Here is a 26674-nt window from a genome sequence, read left to right on the forward strand (position 1 = left end):
ATAGGTGATCCTTATACGTGATCCTAACCAGTGATCCTTGTTTCTTTGGCAGACAGTGATCCTCAGCAGGACTTCAGGATCAGGATCATGGGACATTATAGTGATCCTCATACTAACGGCCACTTCCGCTTAATACAACATTGTTTTGCAGGAACATCTAGCAGGATACGCTCTAGGCATCATGATCAAGGGACGCGTCTTCACAATTATGGCAAGAGCTTAATTGAAGATAGACATTGCACAGGATATGGAAACTTGGCTTGATTTATGGGCGGCTATTTAGGCTAGATTGTATCTCATTTCTAAAGGGGTAATGAGCTGAATATTAGTTTAGCTACCTAAAATAGGTCACCTACACACGTATAAATACCACTCTTCCTCATTCGGAAGAACACACACGACATACAACGCAACTCTCACACACTTAGACACTCGAAACAATAGTGATCCTTGTACTCAGCTCATTATCATCCAAAGTTGTAATCATATTTTTCTTATATTGAAGTTGGTGATCGGTAGTTGCCATCACCCGAGGTTTTTTATGCCGGAGATCATACATTGATCAAGGGCTTTTTCCTCGTATAAATCATTGTGTCTTTGCATCTTTTATCACAGAAGTGATCCTTTACTTTCATAATTAACCAAGCATCATACCCCGTTTACATAGAGTTTGGTTACATTATCCTTGTGTGATTTTTGACCAAAACAGTTTGGCGCCCACCGTGGGGCAATTGGTGCTTCATTCATAAGAAAATCTTTTGTTCGAAATCATTTCAAAGAGTTACATGGCTTCATCATTGAAGAACACGTCCACGGCGATGTCTGCAGTCACCTCATCACAGACCACTTTGCCTCCTCCACCGGCAGGATCTCAGAAAAATACTGAGAAAAGATCAACTCACACTTTCTCAAAACCTCTATCTTCTTCTGCTATGAATTCTTCTATTCCCAGTACTAGTGATGTATTTGCTTTAATTTTGTAGATGAAGGATCGTATGCAGCGGCAGGATGAGACTAATGACAGGATCCTCAGGGAAATTGGAGACCTCAAAAGACAAAAGAAAGCGGCAGAGGATCATTCCCCACTGATGCCCAAATCCTTGAGCTTCGATACTCCAATGATCACTTCCCAGCCATCAGGGATCCCCGACGTGCAAATCATAGGGGAGTCAAGAGGATCACATCTCAACTCGGCAGCAATGACTCAGACATCAGGCTCACATTTTCAGCCAGTAGGATCCTATCCTCAGTACATGGGATCCTTCATGAATTCAGGAGCCTATCCGGGGGCACAGCAGTTTCAAGGATCCTACTTTGTTCCAGGATCATTCCAGGGCCAAGGATCCTCCTTCGTTCCAGGATCATCCCAGGTTCAAGGATCCTCCTTCGTTCCAGGATCATCCCAGACACCAGGATCCTTCCAGATACCAGGATCCCTAAAAAGTTTGCAAACAGGAACTCTAGATGTCCATCAAGGGGACTTCATTCCAATGCAGACCATTGCTTCCACTGGTCCCTCCGTTGTTCCAGAATCCCAGCAATATGGGTTCCCTAACTTGAACCCAATGGGAGGTAACACTTTAAATAATTATCCTACCACTAACCATGGATTCATGCAGGATACAGGTACCAATCATGCTATGGCCAGGGAGTTGCAGAAGCTAAAAGATATGATCTCAAGTGTTCCAGGGGTAGTCAAGCCTATCCCAGAGATTGCCGATGGAAGCCACAAGGTATCTCGCTTTGCACCACCAATTTGTGATGCAGAGGTACCCAAAAGGTTCCATATCCCTACCATGAAGCTGTATGACGGCACAACGGATCCAGAGGAGCATATAGCACAATACAGGGAAAGGATGGAGATCAATCCTATCCCAGAAAAGTTGAAGGAAGCATGCCTATGTAAAGGATTTGGATCCACTCTTACGGGATCAGCTCTTAAGTGGCTGCTAAGTCTTCCCCCCTACTCTATTACTTCATTTGCCAATTTAGTTAATTTATTCAATAACCAATTCTCTTGTAGTAGAAAATTTGAAAAATTAACTAGTGATTTGTACAGGATAACTCAAAATCATAATGAATCATTAAGGGATTATATAACTAAATTTAGTAAAGAATCCTTGGACATTCCCAACTTGGATATGGCTACGGCTGTTGAAGCCTTCAAAATGGGACTGCTTAAGGATTCATTATTCTATGATGATCTTGTTATGACACCATGCAGGAATCTAGATGAAGTAAGAACTCGAGCACTCAGGTTCATCCGGCTAGAGGATGACAAGAGGATCCAGGAGAGACAAGTAGGATCCTCAAAACCGGAGAAGCAAGGATCCTCCTTCAAGAACAACAAATTCAAATCCTACCATAGAAATGAGAACAAGAATGTGCATGCTGTTGACCAGGAAGAGGATGATGAAGATTATCCTCCAATCTCAGAATATTGTTTCTCCGTTGATAATCATGAACTGATCCTTGCAATGCAGAATCTAGGTGAAAAAGCTAGATGGCCCAGGAAGAATGATAAACCATCCGGGACTAAAGACAAGTCCAAATGGTGTGCATACCATGAGGATTTCGGGCATCTAACTGAAGATTGCATAGCCTTAAGGAAAGAAATTGGATACCTGCTAAGCAAGGGGCATCTAAAAGAATTGTTGGGGAGAAAAAAGCAAAGGACCCAGGATCCTGAAAGGATCCCTGAAAAAGCTCCAGCACCTCCGACAGATGCACAAGTGATCAACTTTATATCCGGAGGATCAGACATCTGTGGTACATCCTTCTCGGCGGCCAAAAGACATGCAAAAGAATCAAAAATGGACAATGGAGAGAGGCCTATTAGAACATCAAGTGTCTCAGAAGGGAAGATGATAACATTTGATGAGGATGATCGCATCAACATTCAGGATCCTCATCATGATAGTTTAGTTATTACTCTCTTTATCTCTAACCATTTTGTACGCAGGATCCTTATCGATGGAGGAAGCTCAGTGAACATTATCCAGCTTGATGTTCTGAAGAAAATGGGTATCCCAGAATCAGACATCACACCGAGATCCTCCGTGCTTGTAGGATTCAGTGGAGAAACGAAGAAAACTCTGGGGGACATCAAACTCCCAATCTACGTGGAAGGATTACATAATTATCAGAAATTTTGTGTTATTGACTGTTTATCTTGTTGCAACGTTATCCTTGGCAGGCCTTGGATACACGATATGAAAGCAGTCCCATCCACCTACCACCAATGTGTGAAGCTCCCTAGCCCATGGGGGATAATCAAGATCGACAGTGATCAGCAGGAGGCTAAGGATTGTTATACCTCATCTATGAAGCCAACCTCGAAGCCAAGGGAGCAATAGCAATTACAGTATCCTCCGAGGAACGTCTTGGAGGCAAGGGAACAGGATGTGGACGAAATCCTTTTGGATCCTAGTGATCCTGAGTCAAAAATCTATATCGGGTCAGGGATCCTTGGCAAGATGAAAGAAGATTTACTATCCTTCCTCAAAAGACGAAAATCCACCTTTGCTTGGAAACATGAAGACATGACAGGTATATCTAAGGATATTATTACTCACAAACTCGGCATTGACAGGACTATCAAACCAATCCATCAAAAAAGGAGGAAGTTTGCACCAGAAAGGAATGCCATTATCCAAGAAGAAGTAGAGAGACTACTTCGAGCAGGTATGATCAGAGAGGTAAAATATCCAAAATGGTTAGCCAATGTGGTCGTTGTCCAAAAGAAAAATGGAAAGTGGAGGGTATGTGTCGATTTCACTGATTTGAATAAGGCATGTCCCAAGGATCCTTTCCCATTACCCCACATTGACTCCATGGTGGATGCAACGGCGGGGCATGAACTGTTGACCTTTATAGATGCATCATCTGGATTCCAACAAATTCAGATGGAACCATCTGACCAAGAGGATACAGCCTTTATGACCCCAACCGGTTTATATTGTTATATTGCCATGCCTTTTGGACTAAGAAATGCAGGTGCAACATATCAAAGGCTGGTAAATATGATGTTCAAAGATCAAATTGGAAAAATTATGGAGGTGTACATAGATGATATGGTGGTCAAATCAAAGAAAGCTGAGGATCACCTAAGGGACTTGGAAGAAGCATTCGATATCCTTGATAATTACAACATGAAACTTAATCCTTCAAAATGCCATTTTGGTGTTAAGGCAGGAAAGTTCCTAGGATACATGGTAACTCAGAGGGGCATTGAAGCAAGCCCGGAACAAATCAAAGCATTAGTAAATATCAAATCTCCTGCCAATGCCAAGGATGTTCAAAGACTGACAGGCAGGATAGCAGCTTTGAACAGGTTCATATCGAAATCCTCAGAAAAATGCAAAGAATTCTACGATATCCTAAGGAAGAATAAGAAGTTTGAATGGACTGAGAAACATGAGAACGCTTTACAAGCCCTTAAAGAATATATGTCCTCAGCCCCAACATTAGCAAAACCGGAAAAAGGAGATGTGTTATCCTTATACCTGGCGGTATCCTCAACCGCTGTAAGTGCTGTCCTTGTCAAGGATCATGAAGGTACACAATATCCTATCTACTATGTAAGTAAAAGTCTACTTGATGCCGAATCCAGGTACTCACACCTCGAAAAACTTATTCTTGCATTAATCATGGCATCCACTAAGTTAAGGCATTATTTTGAAACACATACTATTGTTGTTAAAACTAATTTTCCAATTAAGAATGTCCTCAGGAAACCGGAGATGTCAGGGAGAATGGCTAAGTGGGCAGTGAAGCTTAGTGCCCATGATATAAGATACGAACCAAGAACAGCCATTAAATCACAAGCCTTAGCCGACTTTGTGGCTGATTTCAGTAGTGATCTACAAAAAGAAGCAGAATTGGAGGTCCAGCAGCTGGATGAAACCAAGGATCCTTGGATACTACACACTGACGGATCCTCAAATGTCAAGGGCACAGGGCTCGGGATCCTACTAAAATCGCCACAGGGGGACATAATACCCCACTCCATAGCCTGTGAGTTCCAAGCAACTAACAATGAGGCTGAGTATGAAGCCTTGATTGCTGGCTTACAAATTGCTAAGGATATGGGGGTAAAATATCTTAAAGTATATGTAGACTCTTTATTGATCACCAATCACTTTAATGGATCCTATGCTGTTAAAGGTGAAAAACTAACCAAATATTTAGAGATAGTCAAAGAATTGGCACTCTCTTTTGTTTCTTTCAGCTTAACACAGGTACCAAGGGAGGATAACACGGAAGCTGATGCATTGGCCAACTTAGGATCATCCTTAAAAATTCCAGAAGACATAAGTATCCCTATCATCCATATCCTGGCTCCTGCTATTGAAAATTAAGTGGCCATGGAAATAGAAGAGGATACTGCAGTAATCCCTAGTGGAGAAGCTCAATCTTATTCAGGATCATGGATCCCACCAATCATGAAATACTTGCAAAACGGAGAGATTCCAATGGGAGAAAATCCTAGAGCTTTCAGGATCAAGGTATCTCAATTTACAATCTTAAATAATGTGCTATATAAACGATCCCTTGCAGGACCATATTTAAGATGTATTAAGGATCCTGAAATTGAAGAAGTGTTGAGAGACTTCCATGAAGGAGATTGTGGAAACCACACTGGGGGCAGGGCATTATTCTCAAGGATCCTTAGAACAGGATACTACTGGCCAACCATGAAAAGGGATGCTGTAGAGTATGCTAAGAAGTGTGATCCTTGCCAAAGACATAGCAATATCCTCCATCAGCCAGCTGAATTTTTACACCCAATACCATCCTCTTGGCCATTCATGAGATGGGGGATGGATATAGTTGGCAAGCTCCCTAAAGCACCTGGTGGAAAAGTATTTATGCTTGCTATGACTGACTACTTCTCTAAATGGATAGAAGCTGAAGCTTTTGCTCAAGTCAGAGAAAAAGAAGTTATATCCTTTATCAAAAGAAACATTATAACTAGATTTGGCATTCCCTCTGAAATTGTATGTGATAATGGTTCCCAATTCATTGGAAGCAGAACTACTAACTTTTGTGACAGTTGGGGAATCAAGATGATCACATCAACACCAGTTCACCCACAAGCCAATGGTCAAGCAGAATCATCCAACAAGATCATCATCAACAATCTGAAGAAGAAGCTAGGATCCAAGAAGGGGAAATGGGCAGAGGAGTTACCTTATGTGCTATGGGCCGATAGGACAACTCCCAAGAATGCCACTGGTCAAACACCTTTCTCTTTAGTATTTGGGGCAGAAGCAGTGATCCCAACAGAAATGGTGATCCCAACTGCTAGAACAAGTGCTCGTGATCCTGAAGAAAATGCTACAATCCTAGCTCAGGATTTGGATACTATTGAGGAAATCAGGGATCTAGCTAGGATAAGGATGGCAAGCTACCAACAAAGAATGGCTGGTGCCTACAACAAAAATGTCAGAATAAGGAAGTTCCAAGTCGGAGACATGGTGTTGAGAAAAGCATTTCAAAATACTATCAATCCTGCTGACGGGAAGTTAGCACCAAAATGGGAAGGTCCCTACTTGATTGAAGCTGAAGTAGGAAAGGGGGCATACAGGTTGCTAACCATGGAAGGAAACTTGTTGCCAAGAGCCTGGAATGCTGAGAAATATTTCATGTGAACATGATCCTCCGTGCACGTGATCCTTACATTGAAGTATCCTTAAAGGATCCCGGTGATATCAGTGATCCCTACTCTGGTAATATGCTTATCCTAGAAACTATTGCATTTTCTTACTTTTTACCTAAGGATAAGGATCATGTATCCTTCATCCTCTACTCACGAAACATTTGAGTTATGATAAGTTCAGGTATCTTCAGCATATCGTCAAAGATCTTCAAAAGCACCGCAGATCCTTGGGTCCAACCCCAGTTATCCTTGGGATTATCCCCGGTTTCCGCCAGCAGCGCTCGATGATCCTGATATAGTTCACGTCTTTGGGACCAGTACCTACTTCCGGGGCTGACAACCTCATCGTACTGGCTATATTTAGGATCCTACGTATAATGGTAGACGTACCATACATCCGTTCCTAAGGTTTCTAACGTTTTCACGTTAGCTAAGGTTTTGACATTTTCATGTCACTAAGTTTGGATAGTCGCCAGAAAGGGCCATACTCCAGTTTACATACGATCCTTTGGGCTTGTCCCCAGTTATCCTATGGGCTTGTCCCCAGTGATCCTCCAGGATCATTCTCAGTTATCCTATGGGCTTGTCCCCAGTGATCCTCCAGGATCATTCTCAGTTATCCTATGGGCTTGTCCCCAGTGATCCTCCAGGATCATTCTCAGTTATCCTTTGGGCATGTCCCCAGCTACTAATTTATCTCTTACATTGGCTTAGTCCCAAGATGTGTTCCATCTTTCAGGTTCTCGAAGTTAAACAAATAAGGATCCTTAATCCTTATCATCCATTAAAGTTTTACTTGTGGTTATCCCGATTGAAGGTTAGGATCCTAACTTGGATCCTCAGGTATGATCCTTGACTATTTTGATTATACTCATTATCCTAACCGACCCTTACACTTTGACAACTAAACCTATGATCCTTGAACTAAAGTACTTTGAAAATTTTCAATATCAGGATATTTGATCTGGGATCATATCCTAAATTTGGATAACATATTTTCAACTCTTGCCACTTTAACAAACATACTACAAAAACAACTAAGAAACAAGAAGATAAGGATAACAACGCGAGATAAGCCAGAAAAGTTAAAGTTATATTATTAAACAAAAGGATCATTAACCCTTTCAAAAAGTTGTCAAAATTGCCAACCCACATTTCTACCAGCAAAACGTGGCCCGTCCACATGGGTTGGCAAAGGGCGTCCATTGTCTATGCGGTCTTAGCATTGTGCAGGAAATTAAAAGCGGCAGGATCACAAAGGCTTCATCCCCCAAACAGAGGATCCCTCCACCTTTTGTAATCCTACCTATTGTTCAAAGGATCCAGGATCCTTAACCCTAAGAAACTATTGTTCAGAAATTACAGACCATAATTGTTCACAAACACCACTACCACAAAAAACCACTACCAATCCTAAAAAATTGGGCTTCGGCCTAGTCTCGAAATATCCATCATCGCCCAATCATGCAGCCTACACCTTCGCTGCTTCATCACCACCAGCATCTCCACCTTGATCCTTCTCAGCATCACCACCTTCCAGCATGGGGATCTCCTCAGCCTCATCCTCGTCCTCCAGGTCCGCCAGCCTTGCCTTCCAACCTTCAACGTCCCACGAGCTTTTGTCAAAGGTAGGATCCTGAGCCTCCTCAGCCATCTGAAGTTGTATCTTGTACATAGCAATTGCCGCGGAGACCTTTGCATCTTGGGTGATCTCCTGCTTCTCATTATCCATATCGATCAACCTCTGAGCAGCCTCATCCTTCGTGGCCCGGAGTTCCTTCTCAAGATCTGCTATTTTGAGATCCTTAAGCACGCCCATTTGTTGAAGCTCGGCAATTTGGCTCTCCTGGTCCTCAACATGGCCAAGATAGGTCTCAATCTCGGCAAGTTTCTGCAACAGGAGAAAAAAGATAAGCTTAGGATCAGATGATCCTCAAGAAAAGCAGGATACACAAACAGGATATGCGAGACGGATAACCAACAGGGGCAGTGATCCTTACCTCATTCACATAGTCAAGGAATTGCTGATGGAGGAGGGGAAATCCTTGTAGATCTTCAGTAGTCTTCCTCTTCTTCCCCTTGCCTCGGATAGGTGCTTTGGGAGCTGATACTGAAGGACTGGCAGCAGGAGCCTTCTTCTTTGAAGATGTGACATTGGCAAGATCACTTATCCCAAATTTGGAGGCAGATTTGACAGACCTGGCAGACTTTCCAGCACCTACACAATTCAAAAACAAGATAAGTTTCCTTATTAAATTAAATACTCTTACGTAAAACTTACTTTCTATGAGGATACTTACTTGACATTGTGGCAGATGCAGAGGATATTTCTTGAGAATCTTGGATAGTGACTTGGAAGCTTCTAACTTCAGGATCAAGCTTTTTAAAAGCTAACACTCTTTCTCTTGCAGCAGGGGTCAACTTTAAGTGAGCAACGGAAACAGCTGCATAAAAGACAAAAAAAAAAAAAAAAAAGGAAAAAAAGACATTAGTGATCCACATCATATGAGACAGGACTGATAGTGATCCTTCGAGGATCCTCTACCCTACCATGAGTGGCCCATTCCTTGGGCAGATCCTTCCCATCCGGAATGGAATCCCTTCTAACAAAGAAAAAACGACGCTTCCAGTTTGCATCATTCTTGGTGACCTTGAAGACAGGGTGATCCTCCCCGGCTTTCCGTTTCAGCAGATACCGGTAAGAACCAAAAGTGGTAAGATCGTAAAGCTCGGCCAACTCCGTCATCCCCAGATCAATCCCTTTCTGCTCAATGATCCTCTCGAAGGTATACAGAACCCTCCAGATCATCGGCATAGCTTGGATATAAGAGATGCCGGTTAAAGAAAAGAAGGATTGGGTGAAGGATGGAAAAGGATATGAATACCCTATGGTGAATGGAGTAGCAGGAAAAGCCACCCAGGTATCCGAAACAGAGTCACTCAGAGCGGTAGGTGTGAAGGACTTGAAAACAGCATTCGCCGGAAAGCAATGACGAATTCTGTCTATGTGAACATCAGTAAAGCAACACCTCTCCGTAGGAGAATCCTTGATAATCCCCTGGCTTTTTAAGGGACTATCCTTCTTGGGATCCTTGTGTGGAGAATTCCGGAGCAACATGTTTGTGACGGGGTGGAAACAGAGTAGAAGCAGAAAACAGAGCAAAGAAAGAGAGAAAGAGAAGAATACCTGATCAATCTTCGGTGCAGAATATAAAGGGAGTGTATCTTGAATTTAAATACAAACTGATCCTCACCCTATCTCCTATTTATAATCATGATCTGCAGGAATTGTCACATCTGTGACGTAATGATCACAACGGCTAAGTCCGGGTGTAACGGCTAGTTTCTTGGAGTTGCCCGTTAGAGATAAGATCGAAACAAAATATAACTCGTCTATTTACAATTAACTCCTTATATTTTGGGGGCAATTGTTAGGGCTGGATTTTTATTATAGGTGATCCTTATACGTGATCCTAACCAGTGATCCTTGTTTCTTTGGCAGACAGTGATCCTCAGCAGGACTTCAGGATCAGGATCATGGGACATTATAGTGATCCTCATACTAACGGCCACTTCCGCTTAATACAACATTGTTTTGCAGGAACATCTAGCAGGATACGCTCTAGGCATCATGATCAAGGGACGCGTCTTCACAATTATGGCAAGAGCTTAATTGAAGATAGACATTGCACAGGATATGGAAACTTGGCTTGATTTATGGGCGGCTATTTAGGCTAGATTGTATCTCATTTCTAAAGGGGTAATGAGCTGAATATTAGTTTAGCTACCTAAAATAGGTCACCTACACACGTATAAATACCACTCTTCCTCATTCGGAAGAACACACACGACATACAACGCAACTCTCACACACTTAGACACTCGAAACAATAGTGATCCTTGTACTCAGCTCATTATCATCCAAAGTTGTAATCATATTTTTCTTATATTGAAGTTGGTGATCGGTAGTTGCCATCACCCGAGGTTTTTTATGCCGGAGATCATACATTGATCAAGGGCTTTTTCCTCGTATAAATCATTGTGTCTTTGCATCTTTTATCACAGAAGTGATCCTTTACTTTCATAATTAACCAAGCATCATACCCCGTTTACATAGAGTTTGGTTACATTATCCTTGTGTGATTTTTGACCAAAACAATTATAAAGTTATTTTTGATGGTCAAACTGATTGCATGTCATCTACATTACCATTTATGCCATATTTCGCAAAAATCATTTCTGTTGACTTTTTAAGAACAACTTTGACTCGACAAATAGCATGCTTAGAGTGGGAATCAGAGACTACCCTTTTGAGGGTTTGTTTCCCACATAAATACCAACTTATAAGTGGTTTCAATTTGAGAAATGACAGAGCCAATTTCGTTTAATCGAAAAGTCAAACTATATGAACAACAGTTTGACTTTTAACTAATAATCTATGCTAGAACGGATTAGAGGATGATATGAATGCTTACAAAGGTCCTAATGAAGCCTAGATAACACTTGGAGGCTGCCTTGACGATCAGATTGCTCCTGGAAAAGCCTTGTGAAGTTTTGATAGTTTGGTGTTCTTGTTTACAATTCAAGAACTCAATAAAATGGAGCTTTGATCAGAATTTATGGAGAAATCAGATGTTGTAGGAGCCTCACAAGTGTCCAAGACATGCATGCTCATCTATTGGTGAGAAATGGAGGTGATCCCAGCTGTTTTGCACTAAAAATTCGGACCAAACAGCCCCTGATCGCAAAAAGCTGCACCTGGGGCTGCCAAACTTTGATTAAAAATGGCAGCTTTGGTCCCTGTCTTTGCACGCGAGGTTTCGGCTATTTATTTTGACTCGTAAACCCCCAAACTTGGTTTTTAAGTACCTTGGGACATTTACCAACATGGTAATGTCCTCGGATAACTTTGCGCTCGCCCGAAAAGTCATGAAATTCGACGTTGACGCTTTTAACCCCTCAAGTACGGTTTTGGCCATAACTTTCTCATACGATAACGAAACTTCATGAAATTTTTACCACCATATTCTAGTGAGTATATTTTAGCATTACAAAGCTTCGGGTCTGCCAAAAGTTCACTCAGAGGTGTAAATTCAACATGTTGACACTTTTAGCCCCTATAGTTTGTAATTCCTCACTTTTGTGCAATTTCCGCTTCGTATGATCCATGATCCATCCGTTTAAGGTTATAAACATTATGTAGGGTTATTGTAGAGTCTATTTATCCATTGTTGACACTTTGGACCCTTACGTTCCATAGTTTTCACCGTTTGTCAACTTTAGTCCCTCTAAAGTTTGTTTTCACATACCGGAACCTTATGACACGTGTCAATACATTATTGGACGTAAATTTTCGAGGTGTTACATATTGGTTTCGAATAACTGGGGATACTTTTCTGTCATCTGGTCTTCGCGTTCCCATGTGTACTCTGGGCCACGACGGGAGTTCCAACGAACTCGAACAAGAGGGATTCTCTTGTTTTTGAGGACCTTAACATCCCGATCCGTAATTTCAACTTGCTCCTCGACGAACTGCAACCGCTCATCGATAGTGAGTTCCTTAAAAGGAACTATGAGGGTCTCGTCTGACAGGCACTTCTTCAGATTCGACACGTGAAATACATTGTGAACTGCACCGAGTTCAGCTGGTAGGTTTAGCTTGTAGGCCACCTTGCCTATTTTCTCAATGATCTCGAACGGTCCGACATATCGCGGATTTAGTTTGCCCCGTTTGCCAAAACGAACCACACCCTTCCAGGGTGAGACTTTTAGTAAAACCCGGTCCCCGACCTGAAATTCCAACGGTTTCCTACGCTTATCCGCGTATGCTTTCTGACGGTCGCGTGCTGCCGCCATGCGTTGTCGTATTTGTGCAATCTTTTCTGTGGCGTCCACTACAATCTCCGGACCCGTGATTTGACTATCCCCCACCTCTGCCCAACAGAGAGGTGACCGACATTTACGCCCGTACAATGCCTCGAATGGAGCGGCTTGTATGCTGGTGTGATAGCTGTTATTGTATGAGAACTCCACCAAAGGAAGGTGCTTTTCCCAGCCGTTGCCGAAATCAATAACACATGCCCGAAGCATGTCTTCAAGAGTTTGGATCGTTCGCTCAGACTGCCCATCCGTCTGAGGGTGATACGCTGTGCTCATATCTAACTGTGAGCCGAAAGATTTGTGCATCGCTTGCCATAGCTCTGACGTGAATCGTGCATCCCGATCCGAAATGATGGAGGTGGGCACCCCGTGCCTCGAAACAACTTCTTTAAGATAAACGTCTGCGAGAGTGGAGAACTTACCCGTTTCCTTAATAGCCAGGAAGTGTGCAGACTTGGTGAGTCGATCCACGATCACCCATATGGTATCATTCCCTCACTGGGATCTAGGTAAGCCTGTAACAAAATCCATGGAAATCTCTTCCCATTTCCACTGTGGTATCCTGGGCTGTTGAAGTAGGCCCGCTGGTTTCTGATATTCCACCTTGACCCTTGCACATGTCAAACACTTGCCGACGTAAGTAGCGATGTGGGCCTTCATACCAGGCCACCAATACGTGGTTCTGATGTCATGGTACATTTTATCCGACCCTGGATGTACCGAGTAGCGGGACTTGTGAGCTTCGTCCATTACCAGCTCTCGTAAACCGCCAAAAAGTGGGACCCAAATACGCCCCCTTACATAGTAGGCGCCGTCTTCCTTTTGTTCCATTCGTTGCCTTGAGCCGCGTAAGGCTTCAGCCTTGACGTTTTCGGGTTTTAAAGCTTCTATCTGAGCAGTTCGTATCTGTGCAGGAAGACTGGACTGAATAGTGAGCTGCAAAGCTCGTACGCGCCTAGGTAGAGTGTCTTTCCGACTGAGAGCGTCAGCCACAACATTGGCTTTACCTGGATGATACTTGATGGCGCATTCATAATCGTTCAGAAGTTCAACCCATCTTCGTTGATGCATGTTCAAATCCTTTTGCTTAAGGATATGCTCGAGACTCCTGTGATCGGTGTAAATCGTGCACCTGGTACCGTACAGGTAGTGTCGCCATATCTTAAGCGCGAAAACAACAACTCCCAGCTCTAAATCGTGCGTCGTGTAGTTACGTTCGTGAACCTTGAGTTGACGAGAAGCGTAAGCAATAACCTTATCCCGCTGCATCAATACACACCCAAGTCCCTGTATCGACGCGTCACAAAAAACCACAAAGTCTTCCGTGCCCTCTGGCAATGAGAGAGTAGGTGCGCTGCAAAGCCTATCCTTTAGGTACTGAAAAGCGGTTTCCTGGGAATCCCCCCAACGGTAGGTGACACCCTTCTGTGTCAGTAGCGTAAGCGGCTGTGCGATCTTGGAGAAGTCTTTTATGAATCGTCTGTAGTAACCCGCCAAACCCAAGAATTGGCGTATTTCTGTTGGTGTACGCGGTGCAGGCCAGTTTCTGATCGAATCTACCTTGGATGGATCGACATGAATCCCATCCCTGTTCACCACATGGCCTAAGAAGTGGACTTCACGAAGCCAGAAGTCGCATTTAGAAAACTTGGCGTACAATTGCTCCTTTCGAAGAAGTTCCAGAATCAACCGCAGATGATGTTCGTGCTCCTCCTGACTCTTGGAGTAAATCAGAATGTCGTCGATGAAGACAATTACAAACTTGTCTAAGTACGGCTTGCACACCCTGTTCATCAGATCCATAAATACGGCAGGCGCATTCGTTAACCCAAATGGCATGACAAGAAACTCGTAGTGACCGTAACGAGTTCTGAATGCGGTTTTGGAGACGTCCTCATCCCGGACTCTCAGCTGATGATACCCTGACCTCAAGTCTATCTTGGAGTAGTAACTCGACCCCTGCAACTGGTCGAATAGGTCATCTATACGCGAAAGAGGATAACGGTTCTTCACCGTTACCTTGTTCAGTTCGCGGTAGTCGATGCACATCCTGAAAGTGCCATCCTTCTTTTTCACAAAAAGTACTGGAGCTCCCCAAGGCGATGAGCTTGGACGAATAAAGCCTTTTTCCAAGAGCTCTTGTAACTGCTTCGACAGCTCTTCCAGTTCGGTTGGAGCTAAACGATACGGTGCACGGGCTATTGGTGCTGCTCCAGGAGCTAACTCAATCTGGAATTCGACTTGGCGGTGAGGCGCTAAACCGGGTAAATCTTCAGGAAACACCTGAGGAAAGTCACGTACAACTGGAATATCCTCCAGCTTCTTTTCCTTTGCTGATGCGTCAGTGACAAGTGCCAGAATTGCGGTGTGCCCCTTTCGTAAACATTTCTGCGCCTTTAAGAAAGAGATGATGCCAACCACAGCACCACTCTTGTCACCTTGAACTTCAAGAGGTTCTTGACCAGTACGGGGAATGCGGATGATCTTCTCGCTGCATAAAATTTCTGCCTGATGCTGGGATAACCAATCCATCCCAATAACGATATCAAAACTTCCCAAGACTATGGGAATAAGGTCGATCGAGAAGGTTTGACCGGCTAAGACGATACTACAGCCCCTGACTATTTGCGTGGCTTCTAAACTCTTACCATTAGCTAGTTCTACGACGTGTTTGGTGTTTAGGGGTGTTGATGTACGTTTTAACAATTTACCCATTTTCAAAGACATGTAACTTGTATCCGCACCCGAATCAAACAAAGCAGTAACATAAATGTTGTCGAGAAGAAACTTACCCATAACGACGTTGGGATCATTCCTGGCATCACCCTGCCCCAACACAAACGCACGACCCCTTGCCTCGTTGCCGTTGTTGTTTCCCCCGTTGTTGTTGTTGCCATTGCCCTGATTGTTGTGATTGCGATTCTGGTTCTGGTTCAATTGAGGGCAATCGCGTTTGTAGTGGCTTTCAGCCCCACACTGGAAACATCCCCGATTTCCACGCTGTGGCTGCTGCTGCTGGTTCTGTGGCGCTGGCGGTGGGAGTTGCTGGTTCTGATTTGCTGGCCGTGAGCTTCTACAATCCTTAGCCTCATGACCCGGCTTGAGGCATCTTTGACAACGTTCCCTGCGACATCTTCCACTGTGGTGTTTGTTGCACCTATTACACCACGGGTGAATTCCCCGATATCCACTCTGCCCCTGACTGCCCGACGATTGCTGATTCGGACTCTGGTAGTCGTTGGTGCGGCGCTGCTGTGTTTGGGACTGAACAGAAACTGATCCCTTGCTGGAATCCCCATCCCACTTTCTTTTGTTCTCGCTGGGTGTGGCAGAAGTAGTAGCTGGAGTAGTAGTGGCAGTAGTGGTAGCACTGATGCGTTTTGGCAACTTGTTCTGATCTACTGCCTGATCGGTGAGTCAGTGGGCAAGACGCTGAATGTCTTGGATATTGTTGAGGTTAGCCGACGTCACGTGGCTCTGAATTTCTGGCGCAAGCCGCTTGAGATACAACTCAATGCGCTTAACTGGAGGGTCCACCATCGTTGGACATAAGATGGCCAGTTCATTTGACCGTTTCGTGTAAGCCTCAATCTCTGACCCCGTCATCTTCAAGTGGTATAGCTCATTCTCCAACTTGTGAATGCCGTCTCGTGTGCAGTACTCACGTTTAATCAATTCCTTGAAATCCTCCCAAGGTGTGGCGTTAGCAGCTGCCAACCCTAGGATCTGTACTTGCGCGTTCCACTAGGTAAGCGCAATCCCTTCCAACGTGCCAGTGGCATACTTGACCCTGCGAGCCTCAGGGCATTCACACATCTCAAACACAGATTCTAGCTTCTCAAACCAATGGAGGAGTCCCACTGCCCCCTCGGTGCCACTGAATGAGCTTGGACGACAGTCCATGAAGTTCTTGAAAGTGCAGACAGGTTGCTGCGCGTGTTGACCTATTGTGTACGAATAGGACAAAGTTAAATACGAGAGTTAATGTAGGATCTAAAGATCCTAGTGTGAGTCTATACTGCAGGGTATACTACCTGCTTGAGCAGCTGCAAGTGCCGCAGCAACTTGAGCTTGAACGAGAGCCTCTAACTGGGCTTGAGTCATGTTAATTCGTCCAGACATGATCTTCATAGCAAATGCAACGTGAGTTAGAGAGGTTCGCAAATAGGGCGATGACAGAAGAGTGTAAGCACATAGGGGTTCTCATGTAACGACGTATAGTAAGCAATGTGATCTAGCATACTACGAGCAAAGTTCTATGTAGTTCTAGCAACCAGGTAATAAACATAAACCTTATTACCTAGGATGTCGAGTCTTGCACGTGGAGCGAAGCGTCGTTGTGGATCGTTGAGAGCACTGTACTGGTTATAGTCTGGTTTTAATAAAAACGTTTTTCCCATATTAAAACCAAGTTCTCTATAACCAATGGCTCTGATACCAATCTGTCACACCCCCAAAACCCACACGCGGAGTACCACCGCTTGGAGGCGTGACGTGACCAGGATCAAGCCACCAATCATATCGAACATAGCATTTAAAAATGAAAGTAAATAATGTAATTCATCACAACATGATTGATGTTCAAAACCAAACTTTGTTTAAGTAGCGGAAGCATGTAAATAAACCCAACATGATTAATAGCTTGAAATGTCATAAATGTTTAACAAGCATTCACGAATCTTTGTCCACAACGACCTGCTCCTTCCTTGTGCAAGCTCCGTATGTACCTAAGGTCCTGCAAGGCATGCAGCAGAGAGTCAACAACTAGTTGAGCGAGTTCACAGTTAACAGTTCAGTAATAGTATAGTGTGAGTAGTAAGTTCGTTCGTTATAGCATATATCGTATTTCCATCGCGGCCTCCCAGGCAGGTATGCGAAGATATTAGGGGATGTTCCTCCCAAGTATTCTAGACTAGGTTTATTTGTATCGCGGCCTACCAGGCAGGTGTGCGAAGGTTAGTATGTTTAGTTCGCGGCCTTCCTAAGGCAGGTGTGCGAAGCCAGTCATAATATCGCGGCCAACCCTTGGCAGGTGTGCGAAGATCAGTTCAGTAAGTGTTACTAGTCTAGTCGTGTCATATCGTTCGGTTCTATCAGCTGAGTATGTACAATAATTCAACAAATCCCATTCCCACCCGGGAACCCCATGCTTTGGCTGTGTGAACTCACCTTGGGTTTGCTCGGTATGCTAAGTATGTGCTCGAAGTAAATCAATCACGTCCTAAATACGTACGTATTCAAATCAGTTTATATCCAAGTTGTGCACGTATAGGTAATCATACAAGTACCAGCATGTATTCGTTACCACATAAGTTATGTACATCACTTAACAGTAGTTAAATAATCCAGTTATCATTTGAAAGAGTTGAACCATGTTACTGTGCCAAGGATACAAATTGGCGAATCACATTATTGGCGAAACACATGTTTGGCGAAACACATGTTTCGTCAACTACCCTTTGGCGAATCAAAAATTTTATTTCGTCGATTATCCCTTGGCGAAACACATTCTCTGTTTCGCCAAGCTCCTATTTCGTCAAACATCCAAATTCGTCAACATTCTATTTCGCCAAACATTCTAATTCGTCAAGCAGCAGTTACATCAACATGTCAGTTACGCAATCATCACAGAAAACCCTAATCATTCTAACAGCCGTTATCAACGTTCAACCATACAATCGTTAATCACATAATCATCATCTAATCATCATACAGCAATCATTACCCAGAAACATACGAAATCATTATCATATAGAAATCGATCAATACCGCACATCATCATCCATTTAACACATAATCAGCAGGGTATAACTATGTAACAGATTCGTAACATGTAACGCGTATTCATTCCGTATACATCAATAAGTTTTGCAACACTAAATCAACACTATAGACCATAGCCTAGTCAAAACCATCAACCAAAACATGAACACGATCATAATCTAGCATGATCCTTCATGGTTACAAACAAGAATAGTAATGGATGATATAGACAAGCAATCACACATAGAAAAACACTAACCGTAAAGAACAAGGAAGCAACTAGATCGGTTCAGGGCTTCGGGTATGCGAGATCGCCGTCACAGAGAAAGGGAGTTCTAGGGTTTCTGATTTTTGCTAAAGTGTGACAAATGAAGAGGTTACGTATAACTTATACGCGTCTAAACGTTTTGGGCCGTAACTGGGCCTCAACGAATCTGGGCCGGCGAGTTTAATCTGTTTCGCCGAAATTGAGTTCGCGAAACAGACTTGTTTCGTTGAGTGGTCCTTGGCGAATCATAACTCTGATTCGTCGAGTAATGCTTGGCGAAACACACTTGTGTTTCGTCAGGTTGTTCAATTGTTAACAGTTTTAAGACTAAGTTTTCTGATAAGTCACAGGTTATACATATACAATCAAACACAAAACCAAGCAAACACAATTCGTTTCATAATAACACAACGTGTGCAGTTACAAGTCAAACAGTCAAAGTCAATGGTCAAGGTCAACGTGCATTAAATACAAATTGAAAGTCAAAAGTTCGAGTTGTCACAGATATAATGGTTAAGCAGGCTGATGCAATATGTTACTATGTCTTTGACATGCGTCACATCTTCGAGCATAATCTGCGGCATCTTTTCTCATTGTTGGCCAATAATATTCTGTCCTTAACACTTTTGAGAATAACGACCTGCCCCCAGTATGGTTACCACAATCCCCTTCATGTATATCCTGAAGTACTTCTTTAGCTTCAGGATCCTCCAAGCACCTCAAATACGGTCCTGCAAGATATTTCTTGTATAAAACATTATTTATAATAGTGAATCGTGATACCTTCATCCTAAATGCCTTAGGATTTTCATTTCCGGGGATGTGTCCTTCTTTGAGATATCTCACAATTGGAGCCGTCCAAGATTAAGGATCCTCTTCAGGATACTCTGCTCCAGGATCCTGAATAGCCGCTACTTCTTTACCCCGAGGATTCGTTGCAGGATACAAGACATGTATTATTGGTATTTGGGTTCCTTCTGGTATCCTGATCGATGATCCCAGATTTGCTAAGGCATCTACTTCGGCGTTATCCTCTCTTGGTACCTGTTCAAGTGTAAAAACATCGAAATACTCTGCTAACTTTTTGAGAATATCGAGGTATTCGATTAATTTCTCACCCTTAACTGCATAGGATCCATTAAAATGGTTAGTAATTAACAAGGAGTCAACATATACTCGCAAATTCTTGATACTCATACTCTTAGCCAATTCTAATCCTGCAATTAAAGCTTCATATTCTGCCTCATTATTAGTAGCAAGAAATTCACACCTAATGGCCTGGGGTAATATGTCCCCCTGTGGCGATTTTAGTAGTATACCTAAACCTACACCTCTTATATTGGATGCACCATCAGTATATAATGTCCAGGATCCTGAAGATTCTCCTAACTGTTGAACTTCTAGGTCTACCTCATCCTGAATATCACTACTTAAATCAGCCACAAAGTCAGCTAAAGCCTGAGACTTTATGGCATTTCTAGGTTCATATACTAAATCATAAGCACTCAACTTTACTGACCACTTGGCCATCCTGCCTGACATCTCTGGTTTCCTAAGCACATTTTTGACAGGATAATTCGTTTTAACATGGATCCTATGTGTTTCAAAATAATGTCTAAGCTTTGTCGATGCCATGACTAGAGCTAATATCAATTTTTCTAAATGAGAATACCTAGTTTCAGCATCTAACAAACTTTTACTAACATAATATACAGGATATTGTTGACCTTCATGGTCTTTTATAAGAACGACACTTACAGCATTCCCTGATACAGCGAGGTATAGGTGTTAGGGGAGGATTTTCTAACAATTAGTGATCCTTACTTGTCATCCTAATAGTGATCCTTACTTCTGTGACAGATAGTGATCCTCAGAAGACCTTCAGGATCAGGATCATGGATCACCCTAAGGATCCTCATACTAACGATTGTTTGTTTATGTTTCGTATTGTTTTGCAGGAGTAATAAGCTTGACTTGGTCTTGGCAACGTTACTATGGAATATTCCACGGGTATTCGCACACGTTTGAATGGAAATGGACGTTGTGGAGAACGTGGGAGCATGGCACAAAAGTTGGACAGTTTGTTAGCTTAGTTGGCTTTTATTTTTAAAGGGGTGACGAGCTATTTTTAGAACACTTAGCCATTTTCAGCTACATACACTCTAATACAACTGCACTCTCGAAGCTTTCAGCAAACACTTAACAGTTTTCACACACTTTTACACAATTAACCATAGAGATCCTTGTACCTAGCTCGTCACTATCCAAAGTTGTAAACATTTATTGATTTATTTGAGCTTGGTGATCGGTAGTTTCCGTCACCCGAGGTTTTTTATGCCGGAGATCATTCATTTATCAAGGGCTTTTTCCTCGTATAAATCCTTGTGTTGTTTGTGCAATTTACATCGAAGTGATCCTTATTATTGTTCTTCATTTCAAGCATCATTCCCCGTAACTAAGAGTTTGGTTGCATTATCCTCATTAGATTTTGACCAAAACAGTTTGGCGCCCACCGTGGGGCAATTGGTGCTTCATTCCTAAGAAACTTTTTTGTTGGTGATCATTCCGGTTCATTGCATACAAGTACATGGCTTCATCATTGAAGAATACCTCTACTGCAATGTCTGCGGTCAATTTGTCTCAGGGCATTCCACCTTTGCCTCCACCACCTGCTGGATCTCAGAAAAATGCTGAGAAGAAACCAACTCCCATTTTCTCCAAACCTCCAACTTCTTCTGTTTCTTACACTCCCACTACTAGTGACATGTTTACTTTGATTTTGCAGATGAAGGATCATATACAGCAACAGGATAAGACCAATGAAAAGATTCTCAAAGAAATCGGAGATCTCAAGAAACAAAAGAAAGCGGCAGAGGATCATTCTCCACTGGTGCCCAGATCTTTGAATTTTGATACTCCGGTGATTACTTCTCAGCCATCGGTGGTTCCAGATGTTCAATATGTGGGTGGACCAAAAGGAGTGCACCACGGATCAGCAATAGTGACTCAGGCATCAGGTTCATATTTCCAGCCAGCAGGATTCTATCCTCAGCATATGGGATCCTTCATGAATTCAGGAGGATACTCAGGAGCGCAGCAGAATCAAGGATCTTCCTTTGTTCCAGGATCATCCCAGATTCAAGGATCGTCCTTTGTTCCAGGATCATCCCAGGTTCAAGGATCCTCCTTTGTTCCAGGATCATCCCAGGTTCAAGGATCCTCCTTTGTTCCAGGATCATCCCAGGTTCAAGGATCCTCCTTTGTTCCAGGATCATCCCAGGTTCAAGGATCCTCCTTTGTTCCAGGATCATCCCAGGTTCAAGGATCCTCCTTTGTTCCAGGATCGTCCCAGTTTCAGGGATCCTTCCAGATGCCAGGATCCTTGAGGAGTTTGCAAACAGGAAGTTCAGATGTCCATCAGGGAGATTTTATTCCGATGCAGACCATTGCTTCTACTGGCCCTTCGGTCATTCCAGAGTCTCAACAATATGGGTTCACATTTGGTGTTCCTATTTTGAACCCGGCGGGAGGTAACACTCTTAATAATTCTCTTACAACTAACCATGGATTCATGCAGGATACAGGTATCAACCATGCCATGGCCAGAGAATTATAAAAGTTAAAGGATATGATATCAAGTGTTCCAGGAGTGGTCAAACCTATCCCAGAGATTGCAGATGGAAGTCATAAGATATCTCGTTTTGCACCACCAATTTGTGATGCTGAGATACCCAAGAGGTTCCATGTGCCAATCATGAAGCTGTATGATGGTTCGACGGATCCTGAAGAGCACATAGCACAGTACAAGGAGAGGATGGAGATCAATCCAATTCCAGAAAGGTTAAAGGAAGCATGCCTATGCAAGGGATTCGGATCCACTCTTACTGGATCAGCTCTCAAATGGCTGCTAAGTCTTCCCCCTTACTCTATTACCTCATTTGCTAATCTAGTTAACTTATTCAATAATCAGTTTTCTTGTAGTAGAAAATTTGAAAGATTAACTAGTGATCTATATAGGATAACCCAGGGTCATAATGAATCATTAAGGGATTACATTACCAAATTTAGTAAAGAATCCTTAGACATTCCCAACTTGGATATAGCCACGGCTGTTGAGGCCTTCAAAATGGGATTGCTTAGGGATTCATTGTTCTATGATGATCTTGTTATGACACCATGCAGGAACTTAGATGAGGTAAGAACCCGGGCACTCAGGTTCATCCGGCTAGAAGATGACAAGAGGATCCAGGAGAGATTAGCAGGATCCTCAAAGCAAGAGAAGCAAGGATCCTCGTTCAAGAATAACAAGTTCAGATCCTATAACAGATCTGATAACCAGAACGTGCATGCTGTTGATCAGGAAGAGGATGATGAGGATTATCCTCCAATTTCTGAATATTGTTTTTCCGTTGATAACAATGAACTAATCCTTGCGATGCAGAACCTAGGTGATAAAGCCAGATGGCCTAGAAAAAATGACAGACCAGCTGCAACCAAAGATAAATCAAAGTGGTGTGCATCATAGTTATCAATTGCGCTCATAGCGCCCGCAATTGCGAATAGCGATGCGTATAGGAAACTTCTCGCTAAGTTGCTGTAGCGGCTGTCAAGATGGAAAATAGCGACATTATAGGATTTTTTTTATTTGTTACCTTATATACGTATTAGGTTTAATTGTATATTTATATTCGCCAATTGCCATTCAACTATTCACGTAATACAAACACCGTCTCTTCTCTTCAACTGGTGATCTACTGCCGATTCTTTCTTTCAAGTCTCAATTAAGTTTCAGCTTTAAAGGTATGATCTTTAATCTCGATTTTCCTTTGATTGTTGATTCTTTCTTCTTTCTTCAGCAAGATTCTTAGTTATTTCTTTAAAATTTTCAATGATCAGTAATAGTAATTTACTATCAGCAGTATAGTATCATGCATGAATTTTTTAAACCACAAGTCCACAATATTGAATGTTATTTATTACACTTATTTAAACCACAAGTCGAGTCCACAGTATAGTATAAATATCATGCTTGACTGCTTGAGGACTTCTGATCTGAATTCTGATGTATATAACATATAAGTATATTGTATATATAATTATATATGAATTCTGATGTATAATTGTATCAAATCACTTATCAGGTTAATATATATTGAATCTGTTAGTCTAATATATATTGTATATATATGAATTCCGATGTTAATCTGATGTGTATAATAAATAATTGTATATATCGATTATTGAATATGTTAGTCTAATATATATTGTATATATATTGAATCTGCATTCACTGTTTCGTTTGTTAATATGATGTGTATATATCAATTATTGAATCTGTTAGTCTGATACTCTGATGTATATATATCCAATCTGCACAACAGAATGGGTAGTAAAAGGTCAGCTGATCCTGGTTGGACTTACGGGACGCTGGTAGAAGGAAGCAAGACCTCAGTAAGGTGCAATTTTTGTGGTTTTGTCTCAACTGGCGGGATAACAAGGCATAAACATCACCTTGCTTGGGATTCCCCCGATGTGGCGAGATGTCCCAAGGTTCCCGATGACGTGAAAAAGCTATTCATAGAACTTTTTGAGAAGAAGAAACGTGTAAAAGAGACGGCAAACAGCATACCACATTTTGATGAAGTGGTCGAGGTAGAAGAAAATGATGAAGATGAAGAAGCGGCTCAATCTCAATCAAAGGGAAAGAGAGTGGCTTCATCAGCCGGTGCTAGTGATGCTAATAAAAAAGCAAAAGGCCCTTTGTATGCAATGTTTAAGCCATCGCTTACATCGGGGAAGAAAGGGGGAAACTTGGTAGGAAGCGTAGAGCACAATGAAACACAAAAGAAACTAAGACTTGATGCAGTTCAAAAGTTTTCTCGTTGGATGTATGATGCGGGGCTTTCTTTCAATGCGGTGACGTACGATAGTTTGGGGCCCGCAATTGAAGCAATTGGTAGATATGGGTGCGGTATGAAACCCCCTACGTATCACGAGGTACGTGTTCCTATGCTGAAGTTAGAGATGGAACACACCAAAAAACTTTTGCGTGATAATGAGGTTGAAAAGTCAACCTATGGGTGTTCGTTGATGGCTGATGGTTGGAGGGATCGGAAAGGAAGGGCGTTAATCAACTTCCTAGTTAACACTCCTCGAGGGAGTATGTTCGTTGAATCAGTCGATGCTTCTAGCTATTCTCACACCGGTAACAACATGTTCAAGTTGTTTGACCGATTAATTCAGGAGGTTGGGCCAAAGGATATTATTCAACTTGTGACTGATAGCGCAAGTAACAATGTAGCTGCGGGTAAACTTGTGGAAGAAAAATACCCGCACATATATTGGACTCCATGTGCGGCCCATTGCATTGATTTGATGTTTGAAGACATCTTCAAGTTACCCGACTTAAAGGGTTGTCTTGAAAGGGCAATTGCGGTGAACACATACATATATAACCGCACATTGCTACTCAACATGATGAGAGAGTTCACCGGGCAGAAAGATATGGTTAGGCCCGCGAAGACCAGATTTGCGACCGCTTTTATCACTCTAAATTGTTTCAAGGTAAACAAACAAAACCTAAAAAAAATGTTCACCTCCGAAAAGTGGAGCACAAGCAAGTTCGCAATGGAGACTGGAGGTGCACGTATAGCGAATACTATATTGTTGCCAACCTTTTGGAACCACGTAAACTTTGCGGTGAAAATTGGGTATCTATTGTTAGGAGTGCTTCGTTTAGTTGATGGAGAGAAAAAGCCTCCTATGGGTTATATTTATAATGCTATGAAAAAGGCAAAGGAGTTGATTGCTTCCTCTTTCAAAAATAAAGAAGCAAAGTATAGAGACATTTTCAAAATAATTGATAAAAGGTGGGATTGTCAGTTACATCAACCTTTGCATGCAGCGGGATATTATTTGAATCCTGGTTTGTATTACAACAATCCAGAGGTGGAGGATGATACTGAGGTGATAAGTGGGTTACAAGCATGCATTATGAAGTTGATATTAAACGAAGATGAGCAGATACAGATTAACACTGAGCTCCCGCTATATCGACGTGCTGATGGGATTTTCGGATATCCAATGGCAAAGAAAATGCGAGCAAAGCTTGCGCCAGGTATATCTTTTATAAAATATAACTTAAACGAAAGTTTAACTTACTTTTTGTTTATTTTGCTATTAAATTAGTGGAGTGGTGGATGCAATATGGAGCAACGGCACCGGCTCTAAAAAAGTTTGCAATCAAGGTGCTTAGTTTGACGTGTAGCTCGTCGGGGTGTGAACGCAATTGGAGCGTATTTGAACATGTAAGAAGCTATTTGTTTAGTATTTAACATTTCGTAATAGTTATTTACTTATTAAATTTTATTTATGTAGCTTCATTCCAAAAAGAGAAACCGACTTGAGCAAAGCAAGCTTAATGATCTTGTGTACATCAAGTATAATCGGGCTTTACGAAGAAGATATGATATGCGTGATACGATTGACCCGATTATCTTAGATGATGGAAATGTACAAGATCCAAATGAGTGGTTGAAGGGAGCTTTAGAGGGGTTAGAAGAGGATGAAGAAAATGCACTTGTTCATGAGGGTGAAGATTTGACATACGGTGATGTTGCAACGGCTGTCGGGGCGAGAGAGCCATTGCATTATACTAGAAGAAGTGCAAATGCTAGTAAAAGGGGTGAGGGAACGTCAACATCGACGTCAAGCTCAAGGCCTAAGCCTAAGCCTAAGAGAAGAACTTTAATAGATGAAGATGAATATGATGTGGAAGTCGAAGAAAATGATGTTGCGCCTTATAAACAATTTGTGCCGACATTGGATGCCGTTGTTGACGATGATGATGAGCCGGAATATGAAGATTTAGATGATTTAGCTTATTAGTCATAGTATTATTAGCTATTTTGGTATGGGAAGGTTTTTTTTTTTTTTGGATTATAGTTGCTACAATATTTTAATGCTTGATATGAAATATTTTTGAAATTTTCTACTACCTTATCGCTATTTACAGAATAGCGGGCACTATTCTATCGCTATCGCTATGTAGCATATATGTGACTTGTCGCTATTTGTCGCTATTCGCTATCGATAACTATGGT

General features: G+C 42.3%; 1 protein-coding gene across 1 annotated transcript; it reads left to right on the plus strand.

Moving 5' to 3' along the window:
• The first annotated feature begins 23954 nt into the window (after window positions 1-23954).
• On the plus strand, window positions 23955-26459 carry LOC110932668. Its single transcript, XM_035988290.1, has 3 exons — window positions 23955-25689; window positions 25761-25819; window positions 25950-26459. The coding sequence occupies exons 1-3, from the start codon at window positions 23955-23957 to the stop codon at window positions 26457-26459; spliced, it is 2304 nt and encodes a 767-aa protein (XP_035844183.1).
• The last annotated feature ends 215 nt before the right edge of the window (window positions 26460-26674 follow it).

The sequence above is a fragment of the Helianthus annuus genome, chromosome 3 (assembly GCF_002127325.2).
Source record: "Helianthus annuus cultivar XRQ/B chromosome 3, HanXRQr2.0-SUNRISE, whole genome shotgun sequence".
Lineage (NCBI taxonomy): Eukaryota > Viridiplantae > Streptophyta > Magnoliopsida > Asterales > Asteraceae > Helianthus > Helianthus annuus.